Source organism: Salminus brasiliensis, chromosome 3 (assembly GCF_030463535.1).
Source record: "Salminus brasiliensis chromosome 3, fSalBra1.hap2, whole genome shotgun sequence".
NCBI classification, from domain to species: domain Eukaryota; kingdom Metazoa; phylum Chordata; class Actinopteri; order Characiformes; family Bryconidae; genus Salminus; species Salminus brasiliensis.
Genome location: NC_132880.1, coordinates 1,116,405 through 1,134,996, shown reverse-complemented (window position 1 = coordinate 1,134,996; position 18,592 = coordinate 1,116,405). Strand labels below are relative to the sequence as shown.

At 37.4% G+C, this 18,592-nt stretch overlaps 2 protein-coding genes across 5 annotated transcripts; one reads left to right on the top strand and one right to left on the bottom strand.

Annotated features, from left to right (window-relative positions):
• Window positions 1–6,441: 6,441 nt before the first annotated feature.
• Window positions 6,442–17,846, bottom strand: LOC140551617 (uncharacterized). 4 transcript variants are annotated; one of them, XM_072675111.1, is made up of 4 exons: window positions 17,752–17,846; window positions 7,917–7,946; window positions 7,341–7,822; window positions 6,442–7,264 (listed from the first exon to the last, which is right to left on the bottom strand). In XM_072675111.1, exons 2-4 carry the CDS (start codon window positions 7,937–7,939, stop codon window positions 6,756–6,758), a joined length of 1,014 nt encoding a protein of 337 aa, XP_072531212.1. In that variant the 5' UTR covers window positions 7,940–7,946; window positions 17,752–17,846; the 3' UTR covers window positions 6,442–6,755. The 4 variants fall into 4 exon arrangements, with proteins under 4 accessions (XP_072531212.1, XP_072531214.1, XP_072531213.1 ...); XM_072675113.1 differs by lacking the exon at window positions 17,752–17,846 and adding an exon at window positions 16,283–16,339; XM_072675112.1 differs by lacking the exon at window positions 17,752–17,846 and adding an exon at window positions 13,110–13,374.
• Window positions 8,264–15,523, top strand: LOC140551616 (uncharacterized). Its single transcript, XM_072675109.1, has 2 exons — window positions 8,264–8,287; window positions 12,672–15,523. Exon 2 carries the CDS (start codon window positions 12,710–12,712, stop codon window positions 14,783–14,785), a length of 2,076 nt encoding a protein of 691 aa, XP_072531210.1. The 5' UTR covers window positions 8,264–8,287; window positions 12,672–12,709; the 3' UTR covers window positions 14,786–15,523.
• Window positions 17,847–18,592: the final 746 nt, after the last annotated feature.

Sequence of the window (18,592 nt, the reverse complement as noted above, 5' to 3'; positions counted from 1 at the left end):
TGTGCCCACACTGGTTCAGCTCCTCACTGCAGTTTGGCTCCATCATGTGGACAGTGTATGTCACTGTGGCACTTTATCGTTGCGATCCAAGACAATGTGGTCACTGTAACAAAAACAGCCTGTTTAATTCAAAGGGGTAAAGACAGGTTAGAAGATGGTCATGGAAAACTACTGAATTACTACTGGTTATGGTCTATAAACCCAGACAAACCAATCATGGACGGGCCTTGGAGGAACACAGTGATGTTTAAAAAAAAACTTAGCACCTTCAACACACAGAACATGTTCTATCTAAAACCAGAAGTGGGTCTTCCATGGCACTAAAGAACAGTTTGAAGAACCTTCAGATGTTCTCATAATCTTAAAACGTTATGGTTTCTTGGGACCATTTTAAAGAACACTCTTAAAAATAAAAGTGCTTCAAAGGATTCTTTAAGTGATGCCTTAGAAGAACCATGTTTTAATTGAGATGTGTGAGTGTGAAGAACCTTTTCAATGGTGAGACAAGTGAAGTAAGCTTCAGGAAGCTCTAAACAACCTTCACTTGATGTTAATCTTTTTTGCCAATGTAAGGGAGAAACACAGTCATGTTTATATGGACCCTCATATCGCAGGTCCAGACAAACCAGCAAATGAAGGTTGGTTTCATGGTCAGGTTTAAGTGCAACCATCAATAACAAATGAAACATGAAATGAGGCATGAAACATTTCATACACTTTATAAAATGTGCTAAACACTTGTTGGTGTAGTGGAGTTGCATGCAGTCCCATTTGAACGCACCCAATATGTATTACAGAGTGATCTTCACCTCTTTGAAAGCAGTCTGTTCATTATCTTGCACATCACCAAGGAAGGGTTTTAGAACCATTTGGATGCTTATATCATTATTTAATGGTTCTTCTTAGACTAGACTGGATGGTAGATGGCAAAGCTACTTTGGTAAAAGGCTATTTAATGTTATTTTGTGGAAAATATATGAAGTAAAGCGATATGAAAACGACAGAAAAAGACCACAACAAAAAGAAACATGCAAATCGATGCAATCGCTCTTCATTAAACCAAATGAACCCCTGCTTAATAAAAGCTTTGAAGCAGAAGTGACTAGAAGTGCAACACACTCATTCATATCACTCTACCGACGGCAATACCAAATTTGCCCCAGTCATTTTTACAGACTCTGAGATAGCAAACAAAAGGTTGTGTGGCCACAACACAGCAGCATCTATCGTTACTGATGCACACATTGTTTTTTCAGTGATGCCAGATGCTTCCAACCAGATGCTTCTAACAACCACGGCACAGGTCAAGCACAGGTCAAGAAATAATCTAAAGGGTTCAAGATCAAGGGAAGTGAGGATCTAGAAGGGTCCAGATTAAATATGAAAGGAGCCCAAGATTGAGCAAAGGCCAGTTTAAAGGGGACCAAGACTGAGTCAAGAGTCAACCAAAAACTCTATTTTCTTGAGAAGAAAAGTTTAGGACACCTTATACCCTAATAACTTGATGATCTACCAGTCTCTGACATCAATGGGAAGAAAGTGTTCTTCACTCCTCCATGCAGAATTCTTTCAGCTGTGTGACGTTCCAGCTTTAGTTTCTAGACAGATGTTCTCACGTTTTCCTGAAGCTCCTCCCTCCCTTTGTCCCACTTGTAAATGATTTAGTGGACGGTGGAATGTCTGATCTTTAAACCCCTTCCCAGACTCCTCTACATCTCCATCCTTCTTTCTGAAGGCCTCAGAGAGCTCTCTGGATCTGGCCATGATGGTGATCCTCTTCACCCCTCACTTCACCCCTCAATCAAGAGCAGACCAGACTAAACGTCTGAGGTTTAAATAAGACAGGCTCAAAAGAAGACATGGTCCAAAAGTGTCCAGGAGTCAAGATCGAGTCTGAAAAGGCACCAAGGAAACTTTAACATGAAAAGGGGGCAAGAAACAAGTCAAGAAGGTCAAAGCAGGTATAAAATATGATTTTGTAAAACAGAATTATTAATTATTTTGTGAACCTTAACCTAAAGTGTTGGTGTGGAAAGTACTCTACTTCTCTCGCTCTGTTGGTCATGTGCATAATGTTTGTGAAATGAATAAATAAATGTGTGAATGTGTGAATATATCTTCAGTTCATTTTAAACCTCAAACCAGACCGGGGTGTAAAATGGGTCCTTTGTCGAAACCTGCTGACACATTCTGGTTAAACAGCTTGCAGTGACTTTGCAGTGCAGGATCATCCTGTCTTGTCTTTGTATATTTTCTGTTGTAAAAAACATTTAACAATTATGTTGTTTTTGTTTATTATTATTCAATGAATTAGTTCAAGTAATTATTTCGTTTCTGCTACGTAAGTTCAGCTCTAGTAACACTGAAAACACTGTTGTTCTTTCACATGTGAGTATTAATAAGGTACCGTCTGCTAAATGCACAGTCAGTGTGTTTGCTCACACTGAACAAATATACATATATATATGCTCCCATTAAGTAAGTTTTAATGAATCTACTGATCTAAAGTGCAGTCAGGTTGTGGCCACTTTTCCTTCCTCTACACATGCTCAGTTGCTGTACTATGCTAAAAGTCAGAGACACAGAAAGTGTCCAACTGAATCTAAATAGGGCAGAAATCAAGTCATTGCTGAGTCTAAAGAGGTCCATGATCGAGTATCATGAAATAAAAAAAAGAAAAACCTAGCATTCCACTAAAGACTAATCTAACAGGGACCAAGATCAAGTCAAGACCGAGCCTAAAGCTGTCAAAATTAGGTCAGGACTGAGTCTTAAAAGGAGTCAAGATTGCATCAAAACAGAATCTAAAGAGGGCCAAGATAAGGTCAGTACGGCATTTAAAAGTGTTCAAGACCACGTCAGGAAAGAATCTGAAGGGGTCTACATTAAGTCAAATCAGAGTCTAAAAGAGGCCAAGATTCAGTCAAGACTGAGTTTAAAGTGGTGAACAACAGATCAAAATCAAGTAAAGTCAAGATCTACAAGGGTCTAGATTGAAGGCTGAGTCTCAAAGGGAGCCAAGATTAAGTTACTATCAAGTCTAAAAGTCGGCAAGATCAGATTGGTGAGATAAGGATGATTTTGTAAAACATAATTATTCATTATTTTGTGAACCTTAATCTAAAGTGTTGCTGTGGAAAATATTCTTCTTCTCTCGGCCTGTGAAACCTACACAAATGTTTAAATGTGTGAAAATACCTCACACTAAACCAAGGTGTAATTAATTGTCATTTGTCGAAGCTCGCTGACACATTATGGTTTCACAGCTTGTAGGTCACTGCAGCTGAGGTTATCTTGTCTTGAGTGAGCATAATTTCTCAGAATTGGTTCAGTGCAAGTTTTTACACCAGTTACAATTCAGCTTTTAGTTTTTGTATATTTGTATGTATGTTGTTTGTACTTTTTATTATTGCTTTATTAGTAAGTTTGAGTAATTATTAGATACTGCTCTGTAATAGATGAAACTCTACCACCACTTAATACACTGTTGTACCTTCACATGTGAGTATTAATGCATTGCTATCTGCTAACTACACATTCAGTGTGTTTGCTCATACTGAATAAAGATAAGATAATCCTTTATTAGTCCAACAGTGGGAAAATTCTTAAAAAAAGAACTAATAGGGGAGTATACAGCAATGTGAAAATGTTAAAACACCCCATGAAAATTATTTCTTCTCTTTGTGTTTTTAAACATATGGGAATCTGATCTTTACCTAAACAATATTTAAAGATGGAGGTAATATGACTAAACCAAAAAAAGTTTAGGACACCTCATACCCTAACATCTGCTTCATCCTCCCTGGCTGAAATAACTTGATGATCTACCAGTCTCTGACATCAACTGGGAGAAAGTGTTCTTCACTCCATGCAGAATTCTTTCAGCTGTGACGTTCCAGCTTTAGTTTCTAGACAGATGTTCTCACATTTTCCTGAAGCTCCTCCCTCCCTTTGTTCCACTTGTAAATGATTTAGTGGATGGTGGAACGTCTGATCTCTAACTGAGTTTTTTAAACCCCTTCCCAGACTCCTCTGCATCTCCACCCTTCTTTCTGAAGGCCTCAGAGAGCTCTCTGGATCTGGACATGATGGTGATCTTTTTCACCCCTCACTTTAACCATCAATCAAGTGCAGACCAGACTAAACATCTGAGGTTTAAATAAGACAAAAGAAGACATGGTCCAAAAGTGTCCAGGAGTCAAGATCGAGTCTGAAAAGGCACCAAGGAAACTTTAACATGAAAAGGGGGCAATAAACAAGTCAAGAAGGTGGGCAAGATCAGATCAAAGCAGGTATAAAATATGATTTTGTAAAAGAGAATTATTCATGATTTTGTGAACCTTAACCTAAAGTGTTGGTGTGGAAAGTATTCTCTCGCTCTAGTGGTCATGTGCATAATGTTTGTGAAATGAATAAATAAATGTGTGAATGTGTGAATATATCTTCAGTTCATTTTAAACCTCAAACCAGACCAGGGTGTAAAATGGGTCCTTTGTCGAAGCTTGCTGACACATTATGGTTTCACAGCTTATAGGCCACTGCAGCTCAGGTTATCTTGTCTTGAGTGAGCATCATTTCTCAGAATTGGTTTAGTGCCATTTTCACATCAATCACAATTCTGCATTATTCTTTTGTATATATTTATATTGTTGATCATCTTTTTATCATTCACTGATGAATAAGTTCAGTTCATCAATTATTAGAAAAAGGTTCAAATCTAGTTCCATAATACACTGTTGTACTGAAGTACTAATAGGGAAATGTACACATATTTATGCTTCTATTAATTCATTTATTGAGCTGTTAATTAATTTAGTAATCTAAGGTGCAGACTTGTGGGATGGATAGTAGCCATTTTTCTTTACCTACACACGTGGACAAAATTGTTGGTACCCCTCGGTTAATAAAAGAAAAACCCACAATGGTCACAGAAATAACTTGAATCTGACAAAAGTAATAATAAATAAAAATGCTATGAAAATTAACCAATGAAAGTCAGACATTGCTTTTCAACAGAATTATTAAAACAAATAAACTCATGAAACAGGCCTGGACAGAAATCATGGTACCCTTAACTTAATATTTTGTTGCACACTGTCTGCACCTCTCAGCAGGTATTTTGGCCCACTCCTCATGAACAACCTGTCTCAGGTTTGAAGGGTGCCTTTTCCAGACGGCATGTTTCAGCTCCTTCCAAAGATGCTTAATAGGATTTAGGTCAGGGCTCATAGAAGGCTACTTCAGAATAGTCCAATGTTTTCCTCTTAGTAATTTTTGGGTGTTTTTAGCTGTGTTTTGGGTCATTATCCTGTTGCAAGACCCATGACCTGCGACTGAGACCAAGCTTTCTGACACTGGGCTGCACATTTCTCTCTAGAATCCCTTGATGGTCTTGAGATTTCATTGTACCCTGCACAGATTCAAGACACCCTGTGCCAGATGCCGCAAAGCAGCCCCAGAACATAACAGAGCCTCCTCCATGTTTCACAGTAGGGACAGTGTTCTTTTCTTGATATGCTTGGTCGTCTCCCATGAAGTCCACTTTGGCTGAAACAATGACAGATGGTGCAATCTGACACTGATGTTCCCTGAGCTTGAAGTTCACCTTTAATCTCTTTAGAAGTTTTTCTGGGCTCTTTTGTTACCATTCACATTATCCGCCTCTTTAATTTGTCATAAATTTTCCTCCTGTGGCCACGTCCAGGGAGGTTGGCTTACATTTCTGAATAATATGTGCAACTGTAGTCAAAGGAACATCAAGCTGCTTGAAGATGATCTTATAACCTTTACCTTTAACATGCTTGTCTATAATTTTCTTTCTAATCTCCTGAGACTCTTTCCTTCGCTTCCTCTGGTCCATGTTGAGTGTGGTACACACCATGTCACCAAACAGCACAGTGACTACCTGTAGCCCTATATATAGGCCCACTGACTGATTACAAGATTGTAGACACCTGTAATGCTAATTAGTGGACACACCTTGATTTAACATGTCCCTTTGGTCACATTATTTTCAGGGGTACCATCATTTTTTCCAGGCCTGTTTAATGAGTTTACTTTTTAAAATAATTCTGCTGAAGCATGGAGCACTAGTAGGTCCTATTAAGTGAGTTAATAAATCTACTGATCTAAAGTGCAGACAGGTTGTGGCCACTTTCCTTCCTCTACACATGCTCAGTTGCTGTACTATGCTAAAAGTCAGAGACACAGAAAGTGTCCTACTGAATCTTAATAGGGCAGAAATCAAGTCATTGCTGAGTCTAAAGAGGCCCATGATCGAGTATCATGGCATAAAAAAAGAGGTTGATGCCCAAATGCTTCACATTCCTTTTCATTTGACCACTTTGTGTTTTTTCAGCTATACATTAAAAAGTGCTGTAGTCAAGACCTCCTTGATTGAGACTGAGTGCAAGCAGGAGATCAAATCAAGAGATTTTAACATAAAGGGGGAAACATGGGGACTTTTATTAAATATAGTTCACATATACAATTCACCACATTTAAAATAAGCCAAACCTAGCATTCCACTAAAACACCAATATATTTGCAGTATATTTGATTCATGAAGTAACTCAACCTGGATCATGTAAGAAAATCTAACAGCATATATGAGAAAATACATGCATTTGTCATAGAGATAGCAGGGGTCTCACTCTTTGTCCTGGAAGACCACCGTCTCTGGCCTTCTAGAACTGTGTGTAACCTTATTAAGTTATGAAAATGAGCTTTTTATTAGATTTATTAGATTTATTAATTCAGTAGCCCTCATCTTCTGCGTCGTTGAAGGAATCACAGATAGCTGCCAGTTTTCTGTTGTTCTCCCTCATCCTATCTAGGAGTCTTGGTAAACCTTCATCAAAGAGGAGCTGACTCCCACCAATATCTCCTGCTGACTTCATCACATCTTCCATCACCTTCATCACTGGCTCCAGGAGGATGAACCTGCGAGTCTGAACCTCCACCACGTCGGCCTTCCCGCTCAGAACGCTCAGGATGTGGACGGCTCCTCTCACTTTCTCCTGGAGATCAGCCACACTCGCTCTCTGCTCCTTCACCCTCCGGATCTCGGTACGGATCTGCTCCATGCGGTCCCGTTTCTGCCTGATATCGTCCTCCGTCCGGGAAATTCTCCACCTGTAATCAGACACTTTATTTTGGAACATTTCCACTTCAGTCTCGAAGCTCCTCACCTCCTCTTCGGCAGCCCTGACAGCACGAGCAGACTGATCCAGTTCTGCTGCTCCAGATGCGATCATGACAGAACCTGCACAGATAAAGGAGCGATGGTCACACAATGTATAAAGCTTCAGGTTCCCTTCACTGGAACATGTGATTCTCACCAGCGATCCATCCAACGATTGGTATAACGAGCAGTCCAGCTCCCACACCCGTCACAATCTCGGCATTGCGCTTCCTCTCCTCTTGTGCCCGCAGTGTGTCTCTGGTTGAGCTCAGAGTTGATCTGGCCACCTCCAGAGCTCCTTCAGACTGTTTCAGTAAAGCTTCTTTAGACGTCTGCTCTGTTCTCAGGTTGTCTAAGGTCTGCTGTGTAGCTCTCATCTCTTGTTCGAAGTTTCCCTCGTCTCGTGTGAGGGCCTCGATGTTCTCGTCCAGACTCTGCAGCCCTGCACTGGCCTCTTCTTCTGACCGGTCCAGGCTCTGCTCCGCCCGAACAATCTGCTCTCTGATGTGGACATAGTTGGTGCACTGGCCACTGAAAGCATCTACCTCACTTTCGATGAGGGCCTCATAGACTTCGTTGATGGAGACCAGGCCTTCTTTCAGAGACCCAATAATGGCCTCAGTAAAGATCACTGGAAGACTGACAGAAGCAAAAAAAAAAACGATGATGAATAAATTAATGAAAATAAAAATATTGGTAAATTGCTTTTTTTTAAAGGTTTTTAAGTACTTACTTAGTTGCAGAGACTTGGTACATGTTCAATCTGAGAAATAGAGAAAGAGCTATGTTTGTGTAATATCCATATTGAGATTTATAATGTGTTACAGTTTCATGATGACTGGACCAGTAGAATAGAAATGTGCCAAATCTTATTACATTTACTTCCATTAAAAATGAAAAAGATAAAAGCATTTGACTCTCATCTCTCTTACCTGACGATTTGTCCTCTTCTACAGTACCAGAAATGGTGAGACTCAGTATTTGGGTACAGTACTTTTAAAGAGGCCCCTCCCCTTCCTTACTGGTCATGTATAAATACAGCATTCAGTTATTTTATTCAGTGAAGCTTGGAGATCCACAGCTACGCTCTGTCTCAGTACAAAGGTAGGGCATCTGATCAGCATGATGCAAATGATGCAAAAACTTTCAATTAATATTGAGGATTATTTAATCTGATTTTAAAAGCACCTTAAATTCTTATTTGAAAAGACATCATTGACAAACCCGCAAACCTTGCGTATGTTACTACATGTTTTTATTTGTGGTATTGCTTATTAGTAAGTTCACATATTTTGCTCAATAAAAAGCAAGATATTTCAAGCTAATCATAGTGTAATATAACTGTAATGAAATGCTTCTACAACCAGCTATTACCTTTATCCTTTATAACCTTGAACCAAAAAAACACCTGATGAAGGTTACCCGGGTATAAACATTCATCTGGTCTTTCACTTTGATGTTTTTGTTTGACATGCTTTTCTAATTGCTGAATGTGTCGCCCACATTTGTCATTCTGCTTCGCACAACCACTTGTATTTGCATTTTAAGGTAACTTAAAAATAGGAAATAGAAATAGGGTGCCGAGAAATGAACAAGCAAATCTTTCCTCAAAAGAGTCTGTAAACCAAGGGAAGGCGTCTAATGAATATTATTTATTGTGTTTGTTTGTATATATATATATATATATATATATATATATATATATATATATATATATATATTATGTTATTTTGTCACCACCTTGTGGTGAAATTGGGGGAGAACCTTTCCATTATTAATTAATTGGAATTATTATTAACTAGCATATTAATGTTGTAGGTGAGCTCAGTGGAAATCTGGTAAAATGTGTGTTGTTTTATGATAGGTCACCTTCCATTCCATTTTTCAAATTTCCATTAGAAAAAAACATACTAATAAATAATAAATCGATAAACAGATAAATCAATAATTAAAAGGAACACTTAGCAGAGCAAAGAATACATACTTCAAATTCATATATATTTTTTATTTGTTTGTATTTATGAATTCTTACAGAAGTGTCATTTTTTGTACAACTTTGGGCTTGACAAAATGTAAACTGATGCCATAGTACTATATTTATTATATATATTAAGTCATGTCATAGATTTCCATGAGAAAAAAAAAAATAAAAATAATTAAATTAATACTTGCCGTATTTTTAAAAACTGCAAATGATACCAATAATACCAAATCCATCAACATCCTAACACAGCACCAATAGTAAATACAGGTTCATATTTATTTATTTATTTATATTTATTTTATGTCCCAGTTGGGTATTTCTCAGCTTCAATAAATTCCACCCCTTTTTTAAACTAAGTCACTTCTTAGCCCAAACTAACTAAACTAAACTAGGGTCACGAAAAAAGAACATGCAGAACTTGCAGATTATAATAATTTAACATCCTAATAATATAACTGCAACAAAATAAAATAATTTACAATTTACGCTCTAAAAGAGTGTTTATCCATTCAGCCTAAATAAATTAATTAATGTCATGACAAGCAATTGAGCTTTTTTTATTGTTTATTTGTTTATTCAACTCAAATAAATACTTTGAGTCAAATAAAATTTCATTCAAATGATTTATTTGAGTTAAATAACTCAATTTTTATGGAGTTTGTTATGTTTTGTGTTTTTATTTTAATTTCTTATTACAGGGTTAATGTTAGTGTAATATTAGACTAATCTATCTCAAAGCTGATGAACTCTACTGAAATATCATTCATATATGAGGGAACCTCACAAGCAGGGTGACACAGGTTCTTGTAAAAGACCAAAATAAAAAACGGCAGAAAAAGTCACAGAAAGTCACGATGGCATAGGTCATAGGTCAGGCAGGTCCTGTCACAGGGCTGTCAGGTCTTATAATGCAGGGCTGGATGGTCAGACATTCTAACTGCAATTAAATCAATTAAAGAATTTCTGTAGAAGTTTTTTATTCCTGTTTTGGATTTACAACAATGTTATGAGATTTAGGGCCTGTCACATTAGCTCATCCTCATAAAAATATATATATGAAAAAACATGAAAACAACCAAGCCTAAAATCCTAAAATTAAACAAGAGAATTCAGCCTTGATCAATGTCAATGCTTACTGCACACTTTTTAGGTAGTGCACTGTGTAAACTTGCCTGGACCTTCATATTAGTAATCAATTCATGTCAATGATAACGATTATATGATTTGGGATAATGATTTGGTTTTTATGACTTTTTTTCAGAAGTGTTTTAAATACAGCAAAAAAAAAAACAAAAAAAAAAGAAAGAAATTAGCCTCATATTTTAAATAAAAAAAACACCAAACAGATTTTGACTACTTGAGTCTTTGTCTGTTACTGGCACATAAGGATCGATAGATGGCGCTTCTTTTACGTTATTTAATTCTGTTTAAATCCTCAGATTATTTAATATCAGCTCTTCCATTACTGATCTTAATGGTTTTAATGATGGCAGATTGGCAGATTCCCCGTGTGGATATTTAAAGTGTTGTGGGACATGGAAGAGGACAGAGTCTAAGCTATACACTGGACTTATTTGGCTGTTTATGTATTGTACTTATTATTCGAAATAATAAAGAAATAATCTAAATATTACTGACAAATATTACATGACATGTTACTTTTAATCACTTTAAAAAAATCACAAAATACTCAAAAAGTATTCAATACAGAGAATGTTACATATTTGAATATTAATTCATTTTGATAAATCAAAATAAAAAATGACCTCATATACAATTTAATAAACTGCAAAAAATAACAGTGTAGCCAAATCGCCAAAGCTTCATTTGACTGTGTGGGTAAACTACACCCTCTTCATATTGTGTGCCAAGAATACCAGTTTGTCTCTATTTTCTGGTAATGGGGGGCTTCTGGGGGGCTGTTCAGGATGTAGACAGTGTTGGAGTGGCCGGATCGCGATGGTGTGGTTTGGCTGCAAATGCCGGTTTGGGGTAGCGGCTTGACCCATACCAGCGGACCCGTCCGGACTTTAGTCCTGTCTGTATCCAAAATACTGCTCCATATTTTACACCATCAAGAACCGCGACGGAGCTTAGTGGTATATATTTACACATTTTACCAGTGAAATTAAAAATATACATTACAGAAGAAAAATATGCTGAACATCCGAATCCCCCCAAACTAAAAAAGAACACCTAACCAGCGCTGGAAGCATCACTGCGTTTTTATAAATATGTATTGTAACATGAATTACCACTGAATTTTGTGTTTGTCCTGTGTAATAATAATGATTCAGAATAACCATAAACCTGAAACTAACAGCCCCGTTATTCTGGATTAGTAAATGATGTTTTCCTTTATTAAGCATTTTCTGATATGGTGCTTTTAGCCTGTTAAAATACCTAAAAATATGACCAATAGTCATAAAGTTTCATGCTTTTAAGAATTTATTGCTATTTTTTTATGTTTATTAAGGTTTTATTCATATTCATTAACATTGTTTGAGATTAAGGTATACTCTTAAATATATGTAAAGATAATACATTTTTCTATAAAGAGCTCACTAAATCATAAAACTCCAGTTTTCTCAGAGTTAAACATCCGATGTAAAAATTCTGAATGAAAAAAATTACAATTGGGGGAAATTCAAAAGAGGAGGTTTCTGGGATTTGATCGAGGGCGAAGACATATTTGTAGAACTTAATATTACTTTTAAGTAATACTTTTAAATAATCTTAAGGATAAAGTATAAAACGACACAGCTTTTCTATAAACTTACCTACAACAAAATGCTAATGTAGGTTCAGTACCATAACAAAGAGATGCATTACTATAATACATTTACATTTAGCTGACACTCTTACCCAGAGACTTACAAGGTTACTCATATTACAGAGGTGGGCCAAGGTAGTGTTAGGAGTCTTGCCCACGGACTCTTATTGGTGTAATGCAGCACATGTCATCCACACTGGGAATTAAACCTCAGTCTCCCACTTAGTGTGGTAGCTCACTGGGCGGTAGGGGTGTTGCGCCACACCAACCACAAAACTACTGACTAAAGCTCATTTTTAACTGTTTTACAGTAGCAAAAGCCCCATGGTACCTTTTTGTTCCCTTAACATGTAATTCATCACCGTAACAGGAACTAGGACTAATTTAGCTGTTCACTACTGTAACAGGATTTATTAAGGTAAGGTGATCATCCTGTGTTGAAAGATCTTAATTGACAACAATATTGTAGTTTTTACTCTATGTAGAAATGATAGTGTAATTATAAATGTTACCTTGGACACACATTTACCCTGAGCAGTTAAACACAATTTACACTCTTTAATTAAGAAATACCTTTTTAAATTCTTTAAGGTTTAGCTTGAATTAAACTGGAACTTTTCATGGAATTCCATGACTTGGCATGGAATAAGCTAATTATTAGTGCCTTAGATTAGAAACTTTAAAAACACTCTCCAGACTCTTCAACTGATTACTTCTGTATTCTTATCCAGTAGGGTTTCCAAATTGTTGTTTTAGCAAGAACACAGCGATGGATTTACAAATTGCAAAGACCACTCAAAGCCTGACCACAGCTGAGGAGATGAGAAACCAAACCAAGCTTGTGATGCAGCCCTACGCCAACTGGGAGGAGTACCTGACCCCTGCACCACTCTCTGTAGCCATACTGGGAGAGCTGGTCTTCATCTCCTCCAAAGAAGATTTCTCCATCAACAAAAACCCACCCAAGGACGGCTACCAGCACATCAAATACCCAGAATCATTTCGGGCCTGTCTCATGCAAGTGTGCAACTCTGGCTGGTGGGCTTTCAATGAAGCCCACAAGAACATGGATCAGATTCGGCTCCACACCATGACCGTCCCAGACCACATGAAGACCGCTGTGAAGATTCTGTTCCAAGGCAATGATGAGGTTGTTAAAGCCCACCTACCTGACCAGCTGGAGAACATTCGTGTCATTGCAGACGACTGTCTTGAACTGGCTACCTCAACAGAAAAGCGCTTCACTGACGTCATCAATATCATCCAAGAGCTGCTGGAAGCGTGTGTAAATGCTGAGCACTTTTATGGAGAGGAGCTGGAAGTGATAAAGAAGACAATGGAGGAGAACAAAATAAGGAAACAGTCCTCAGAAGAAGATGTTAAACGCTCTGAGAAGGCAATTCAATCCATGGAAAAGGCAATGAAGGAAGCACAAGAGAGCTATGAAGCAGCAATGAATTCTCTGCCCAGTGGCTGGGACATGATTGGTATGGATATTGTTGAAGCTGTGAGTGAGACTTTCTCAACTGTAGTCACAGGACTGGCATCTGGATTGAATAATCCAATATCCCTGATGTGTAACAGTTTAAACAACACTGGAGCGATTGCAGAGACATGCAAATATATAAAAGGTGAAGACTCTTCTGCAGATGGAGTTGATAAAATAAACATCTACAGCAAGTCTGCAGAAATCCTGAAATGGGCAGAGAGTTTTCAGAAGTTTGTGCATGATAACAGCATTGACTGGAAGAGCCTGTATGATCAGAAGAGGAAAACTCCAAATACAGATTTTCTGAAAAAGCAGTTTATAAGAATCAAAAGCAGTTTAGAAAAAAAACCAACCTGCAATGCAAATACATCTGCCCAAGGGTTATGTAAACAGGCCATTCAGATATGTGAAGATCTGGCAGTATACGCACCTGATGGGAAATGTGAAGAAGCCAAAACCAAAGAGCTGATCGAGAAAATCAGAAAACTGACTGAATCAGCTCGTGCTTTTGACTCCAAGAGCAAAGATGTTACAAAATCTCCTGCTCTGACTCCAAAACCACCCATGATGTTCAAAGAAGAGAGTAAATCTGGGAAGAAAAGTTCTTCAGGAAGGGCATCAGAGAACGCCAGGTTCCGTATAGAGCAGAGCCGAGCTCAACTGAACAAAACCAGAGAAACCTACGAGAAGAGTGTGGAGAACATGGAGAAGAATCAGAAGGAACTGACTGAAATCCTCATCTCCATGAGAAACTGTGAAATCAAAGAGATAGACTTTAACACCACCATACAGATGCTGGTGAAAGGGATGGATGCCATGGGGAGGGTGAAGGAGCAGTGGGAGAAGATGGTGCGCTTCTTTCAGATGGTGTCCAACATTGTGAAGATCAGTCTGACCAAAACTCTCAAAGATTTCGTCTCCACGTCTGAGAAGACTCAATCTCTCTCCTACAACGCAAAGCTCTTCTCCAAAGACCTGCTCTACAATCAAGCCTTTCAAGCCAGTAACATCGCCAGCCTCGTCCACATGATCTCAGCATGCTACACCGAAGTGTCTGAGAAGTATCTGATGGATCGGGTCAGCTCACTGGGGAAACTGATGACCATGGACAAGGAAAAGCCAGAGTTTAAAAAGGAACGTCTGCAGCTACAGAACTCCTGTGATGAAGCTCAGAGAGGTATTTTACGTCTCGTCCTCAAGAACAAGGAGGAGTTTGAAAAGAAGTCTGACTCGAGACTGGAGAAGATTGACAACGAGCTGCTGGCCATTCTTCCCAAAGCTGCTCCAGAGGAGATGAAGAGCATCCAGGCAGCAGTTCAGAGTGGATTCATAGAGGAAGATGAGAATTACTTTTAGATTTTTTAGGGGGTTTAGTTCTGTTTCAGTAGTTTTCAATATTATTCTCTTTACTTTTCAGAGTTTGAGTTTATATTCAGTAGAAATTAAAAAGCTTAAAGGTAACCGCTGCACTTACAGTTATTAGAACTTGATATGCTTGAGCTTTGAATAATATATTATTAACTATACAATTATTTCAGTTATTTCAGTTTTTTTAGTAAGCAAGTCAGATTAATGTAAGAAGTGAGAAATTACTATGCAAAAGTGAGTGGATGGGACTGTTATGAGCAAAGACTCAACTGAATTAAAGGGTTAAATCTATTCATAGGGACATACTGTATTTTCTACACTGGCTGAAGTAAATAATCTTTTAAGGGAAGTTATAGAATGACTGCAATTGAATTAGGCCCAATCTAAGACCTTGTCATGAAGGGCTAACCTAGGGGTCACTGGCGGGTTAAAGTTATTGAAGACCATGAACGACTGATTATGCCAGTTGAATCAGCCAGAACTAACAGTAGAGGTAGGAAAGAGGGAAAGAGATAACAAGCAATATCTCAACAAAAGAAGTCAAGTTGGCACTTAGAGCAGACTCATTCATCTTATTTTTATTTTGCTTTAATTTTAAGAGTATTTTCTGCTTTTTTTGTTTTTCAGTGTTTCTCTGTTTTCCCTCACTTTTATCATTTTTTCTTCTGTATTGTAAAACTGTTTTTGTCTGACTATTCTCTGAATAAATCTAACAGCAATTTTGAACTGTTTGGATTCAGTTTCTGGAAAACAACACCAGACCTTTCAGGGGGATGCTTTAAAACCATAAACCAGTTTGATGTAGCATGTGGTAAACCTTTAACCCTTTCTACAGTCTGCACAGCCCACATATATGCAGCAATTAGCATATACATGTTGTAAATGAACTATTTCTATAAAAGGGTTGAAGTTCCTGGTGTTCTCTAGTCTCAGTGAGCCCCATCACTAATCCTAGACTCCTAAAAATAAAGGTCATTTAAAGGGTTATTTGAATTATGCCATAGAAGAACCACTTTTGGTTCCATAAAGGAGAATGTTTTTGAGCACTGTTAAAAGGTCAGACACTTGAGAAACCTTTGGAGGTTCTTCTATTTGAATCTGTGGAGGAACATATTAAGGAATCATTAAGACAAGGTTCTTAGAAGAAAAGCCTTTGCAAAGGACTAAAGTTTATTTCAGTAAGAAAAAAATGAGCTCCTCATAGTTGGATCCAAATATAGTTGCCTACAGATCCTCTGGGAATTCAAATTAATTAGTTAATTCAATATCCAGATTCTAAAATACTAAGGAGTTCCTGCAGAAGCCCCTATGTTATTGAAGTCATCTAGAGGTTGTCCATAGACCTACTTAATGTTTACAGTTAAAATTAAATATCTCTTCACTTTTCACATTGAACATTTCTATTACCAACACAATTCTTCTATGGCATCACTAAAATATTCTTTCTAAGAGTGCAGTGAACAGAAAAGACATGCTATAACTCACCCTTTAAGGTGTACTGACTGTATTTCTTCCTCCTTTCTTTTTTAGAGAAATATTTTCCTAAAATAAAAAACTTTACATGATAAAAAACAATTCTAAATGAATCACGTGAACAGAATATTTATCATTTGAAGTTGTGAGGTGGTGAATTTTCATATATGACTTGAACACTGTGACACTTAGCTTTGAATTTGCTTTTTTTATTTTTGCTGCCTATCTATTCCAACAATTTCGACCTCCTGACTAAAAAGGAGGAATCAGATCCAGTCCAATTGACACAGGAGTGCTGCTCACAGGAGAGACAGTTTGAAATGAAACAGTAACTCATTGCAACAAATGATTAACACTTCATCCTGAGTTGAGCCTCAAAAACATGAGTAAATGATCTGCAGCTAAAGCTGAGTAAATATGGTGTAGTCTGTGTAAGTCTGTGGCTCCGCCCCCTCAATCTGTTTTCCTGTTCTCAGACTCCTGCCCATGGAGGTCAGTGGTGTTGATGGGATTTACTGTTTCATTTCAAACTGTCTCTCCTGTGAGCGGCACTCCTGTGTCAATTGGACTGGATCTGATTCCTCCTTTTTAGTCAGGAGGTCGAAATGGTTGGAATAGATAGGCAGCAAAAATAAAAAAAAGCAAATTCAAAGCTAAGTGTCACAGTGTTCAAGTCATATATGAAAATTCACCACCTCACAACTTAAAATGATAAATATTCTGTTCACGTGATTCATTTAGAATTGTTTTTTATCATGTAAAGTTTTTTATTTTAGGAAAATATTTCTGATTTGATTTTGATTTGATTTTGATTTGAGCTTATGCTCTCCTGTCTCCTAACAAGCTGGCAGTTAAATAGTTGTGCCACTCCAGAGCTGTAAAGTCGTGAACATTTCTGTGTCTGAGACAGAATGGAAAGGTAAATGTAGTTTCAGAGCTCTGGAGTGCCTGACTGCTGCTCATCAAGCTTCAAGAGGTCTTAAGTCTGGGAACATCATGTGATAAGGTCTATGAGAGCTCTTACCTGCAAATAGTAATAAACAGTAAAAACACATTGAGGGGGAGGAGACACAGACTGAACATCTGTGGAATTAAACTACAGGCCAGCAAATATAAAAGAGCATCATTTAGAAAGTTATAGTAAAATAATTACAGCACATTATTATAAAGATTATATCACAGTTAGATCAACTGTCTCGGCCCACCTTAATCTCCTGCAGCCTAACAACAGCCAAAGCCATTAAAGGAGCCACCAGTAACAGCCCAGAGTACAGAACCATGGGTATGAAATGAATGCTGCTGATAACAATAAGCCTCAAGCCTTAATGATCTACGAGTAACAAGCCACAGATAAAAGTGTCCTGAGTAACAAGCCATAGGTAGCAAGTTTATGGAAATGAAGAACTGTTAATAAATCAATACCTTGTTCTAACAACAGGAGTCAACAAGAGTGAGCAGCAAAGACAAACATGAACACTTACAAACAGTGAAGGTCCTGAACAGCCAGTGTCAGACTGGTGTATCAGCTTCTCATTTAAAGTAGGTCATGAGGGAAGGGGACTTGGGTTCCTTGCTTCAATGCATTTCCAGAAAAAGGAAAGTAAAAGCAGACTGAAGCAACTGCCAGTTCACCCCCACCCTCACACACTAAGAAGCTCATTCCATATTTTATTTATTTAAAGAATTAATTTAAATTTAGATGTTATTCATTATAAGTGAATAAACAGGGTGAGAATTGATAAACACTTTGGCTAAAATGTGTTTTTGTTAAGTTCAAAAGATTCAAACATTTCAAACAAAATTCAACATTTTAAAACATATTTATGTGATATTTTATATAACATTTATATAATATAACATTTATATTATATTATTTATACTATATTATATTATATACTATATACTTATATATAGCATAATTGTTTATAATATCAATAATGTGAACAATGCTCTCTCTTTACACTAAAGATTTGAAGGGATGCTTATTCAAGCAAAGTATTTTTTTAACTTTTAGACCCACTTTACATCTGGTCACTTCAGGTGACCAGTCTCCTGCCAATCTATATACCTTTCGGTACCTATCTTTCAGATGGTCTTCAACATTGTGAAAATCAGCCTGACCAGAACTCTCAAAAATTTGATCTCCATGTCTGAGAAGACTTTGCTACAACACAAAGCTCTTCTCCAAAGATCTGCTCTACAATCAAGCCTTTCAAGCAGGTTTGAGAGGAAGTCGTGTGACTCAATTTTCAGAGTGGATTCACAGAGGAAGAGATTTAGGAGTTTAAACTCTGTCATACGTTCCTGTCTATGTTTCTTTTG